Genomic DNA, 3,492 nt, shown 5'->3' with positions numbered 1-3,492 from the left:
TGGAGACCCGGGGAAGGAGCACGGAGGAGCCCGTTTCGTCACAGTCATTTCCTCAGCCCGGGCAACCAAGGGCAGTTCTGCCCACACATGATCTCCTGGAGGGGGAACCTCAAGCATCAGGCATGGGAGATGGGAATGCCAACCGCTCTGCGCTGTGGAGCAGCGAGACGGCAGGCACAGCTACATGCGGAGCTGGCCCCTCTCCACCCACAAGAGACCGAGTCGGTGGAAATCACAGGGAACAGCCGTACTCCTGACAGACTGAACGGAAAACAGCACTGCCGTGCACCCTCGCCTCCCGCCTGCAGCTGTGGGGTTCAGACCCACCAACTCGGTGCAGGGAGCAGAAAGGAAAAGCCTCTGTCAGCCGCCAGCCTCCTCTCCGCAGAGACTGGCCTTGCTGCTCCTCTTGAATGGGCCAGCTTAGTGACGGGGGTTCAAAGGCAGGCAGCAGCTGACCTAGTTCCTGAACTACTTGAAGAGTTTCTCATTTTAAGAAGGAGCTTCACTACACCTCCTAACCCCTTCCTGGAAAACAACCTCTTGGGACTAGGCAAAGATTCTTGCTCCACTAGCAAGAAGCTGCAGCTCCATGTTAAAGGGCAGACACCAGGCTGCAGACATGCCACGCCGGGTCTCAAGCCCTGCCCACAGAGTGCAAGAGACCTCCCAGCAGCTAGAAGCTGAGTGTTCCTCCCCGTGAGGTCATGCCGTGAGCCAGCACACCTAGACAAGCCCGTCTCTTCCAAAACTCCCTCAGCACCTGGACTTCCCTTTGCACAGCACCTAAGAGCTGAAGGCATAAAAGTTAATGCTGACTTTTTTTCCATTTTGGCCTGCCTGCTTGCAGCAGGGTGAGGGTTTACCGAGTAAACCTTTCTTCACTCCAAATGCTGCGTGAAACGGGACGGTGGGACAAGCCAGCTGGGCTGCTGTGTCAAGGTCAAGCTTGCAGTGCAGGGCTCATCCAGAAACCGAGGCAGGACACTTGAGTCAGCCGGTGCGCACCACAGTGGTTGTGCGTCAGAGTGCTGTGAAGTTCAACCCGCTGTAAGGAACACCAGCCTTTTCCACGTCCCCTCTCCTCATGGAAAGCAAGAACTTCCTAGGGACAGACTTGCAGACGCACCCGCCCGCGCTGTGCCGGACTCACGTGTTGCAGTAGCGGAATATCCCCCGGATATCCACCTCCCGCACAGCGGCGTTCACGATGGGGACGGTGACCATCTCGGGTCCCAGCCCCACCAGCACCAAGGTCCCACCAGAGCGAGTGGCCTGGAGAACGAACACACAGACACGTCACGTTTTGCAGTCACCACAGCGGGCTGTGGAAACACGCCGCCGCGCTTTGCGGCTGCAAAGGACAGCCCGGGGCAGGGCAGAGAGGCCCGGGGAGAGGCAGGGTGATGTCAGGAGCCCCTAAGCGTGAAACATGCAATAAACGAGGCTTAAAAAGCAATATTCTGAAATGCTCCAAAGGATTTTGGTATCTAAACCTCTCTCTGGAAAGGGACTGGCAGGCAGGAGTACCACAAGAACTTTCAGATTTCAGTGGCAGAGGTTTAAAACCAAGAGCCTGATGCCGCAACTGGAATTTCTCTTTCTGCAGCTTGCCCCAGTTGTCTCCTGTCCTGTCACCATGAAACTCCGCTCTACCTTCTCCACCTCCTCCTGCCAGGCAGCTCGTGAGAGAAAATCATGCCCTCCTTAACCACTTTTTTCTCCTGACAGAGTTAATTTTCTTCATTATTCTCCTCATCTGGACATAAATTCAACCTAACAGAAGACACTGCCCTACTTGTACCAGCTCCCCGACACCGCTGTGTGGCTGCTCTTGGCTTTCAGGGTCTTGCTGTAGCCTCCTGGTAAGCGGAAAAGCACCTGAGCGTGGAGTTGAACAACCACCTCCATGGTGGCTGCAAAGACGTTACACCTCTGTCTCTCTTAGTTCTTTGTCTAACAAGCACCTTCTCTCCCTCACTCCGAGCCCACTCAAATTAAGCACTATGGGAGCAAAATCACTGTCATTCACTCTGGCGCCCCAAAACCCCAAAGCCAATGTCCTCACCGCCCCACCTCGGGGACAAGCGGTACTCACGTAAATGCCGGCCTGGATGCAGGCTTGCACGCCCGTGCACTCCACGGTTATCTCGGGCATGCAGCCAAGCAGGCTTTCCACTTTGGAGGCCACCTCCTGCGGGGTCTCGTTCTTCACCTGAATGGTGAAATCTGCCCCCACCTCCTTGGCTTTTTGCAGGCGAGAGGCAGATAAATCTGGGGAAAGACAAAACAAGTCAAGAAGCGGAGCAGACACCACTCACTTCTGCACTTCCCTTCCTTGGCTCTCCAGATGATTTGCTCACATCCTCAAGGACACCTCTCAAAGGGCACCAGGCAGAGGCAAGGTTGCTCTGACTGAGCTCCAGGATGGCCCAGAAATCCTCTGGCTATGGGCAGCACAGCACCGAGAAGCCCTTCTGCCAGGAGACGTCAGGCTCAGAGGACCATTAACTTCTAAGGGTACCGGGCGAGAGCAGATGCCTTCAGCCCAGCAAGCTGCCAAATGCGTTCGCTGTCAACACGAAGGGTGTCCCTGCTGCGACAGACCTCTCCCATCCTTTTACCCTCCTCGTAGCAGTGCTGGAGGCTGCTGAGCGTCTCTCAAGCAGCTTCTGTCACAGGTGGATGAGCAGTCAAGCCCATAAAAACCCAAAGGGAGTGGATCTGGTGACATGGTGGACCTCAGGTACCCCGTTAATGCACAGCAATAAAGCTGGTGATGACAAAGGTCTGTGAGAGCACGGCTGTACCCTGGCACTCTGGCCAGAGGGATCCTCACAGCGCTCTAAGTATCTTTTGAAGATCCACAGAGTGGTTGGTGCCATGGAGCGCACTGCCCTGGCCACTGTTTGTCTCTTCTCTTCTATGTCCCCTGGAAGGAAGCCACCCACCCCTCTCCAGGCACCACTGGTGACCAGGACACCTCTGGAGATAAGGAGGTGGACAGCAGAGAAGGGTAGTGGCATTTCCCAGGCAGAAACCACGTCTTTGCCTCCCTGAAGCGGTGGCCTCTGGCTGGCCTGGAAAAGTTGTCGGGATCAAAGATGGAAACTGTGCTGTAACAGCCAAGACTTCCTAGACCCAGAGCAGTGTGTCCTGCCAGAGGAGGCTTGGAGACTTGGAACATGATGCCTTTGCCAGGGGCACACTCAGCACACCCACCCACCCACCACAAAGAGGAACATGCCCCTCTCACCAGGGCACAGCTGTGAGCCGTGGAAAATACCATAGGAAGAGAGAAAGAGAAGGAGGCCACTGCTCCAACATGAGCCGCTCTGACTCAGCCCCAGCACTGGGAGGAAGCCAGGCCACAGGACCTGCCCTGCCCATCACACGATGAACATCGTGCTCCTCACTGCCAGGGCAGGTGGTGGACATGCCCCACCGGCAGCAGGAGGGCTCGGGGTGTCCGGGGCGGGCACAACCGCCCAG

At 56.4% G+C, this 3,492-nt stretch overlaps 1 protein-coding gene across 1 annotated transcript in view; it reads right to left on the bottom strand.

The window, feature by feature from the left end:
- SORD (sorbitol dehydrogenase) overlaps positions 1-3,492 on the bottom strand; it is a gene marked incomplete at its 5' end in the record, with an annotated part of 12,527 nt that overhangs the window by 419 nt on the left and 8,616 nt on the right. Inside the window, 2 exons of the mRNA XM_010132672.1 lie at positions 1,154-1,275; positions 2,099-2,274. Coding sequence (XP_010130974.1) covers positions 1,154-1,275; positions 2,099-2,274 — 298 coding nt within the window. The remainder of the gene's footprint in view (positions 1-1,153; positions 1,276-2,098; positions 2,275-3,492) is intronic.

This window comes from Buceros rhinoceros, unplaced genomic scaffold (genome assembly GCF_000710305.1).
Source record: "Buceros rhinoceros silvestris isolate BGI_N320 unplaced genomic scaffold, ASM71030v1 scaffold39103, whole genome shotgun sequence".
Classification (NCBI taxonomy): Eukaryota; Metazoa; Chordata; class Aves; order Bucerotiformes; family Bucerotidae; genus Buceros; species Buceros rhinoceros.
Note: the sequence above shows the minus strand (reverse complement) of the source record. Positions and strands in the feature narration are given on the sequence as shown.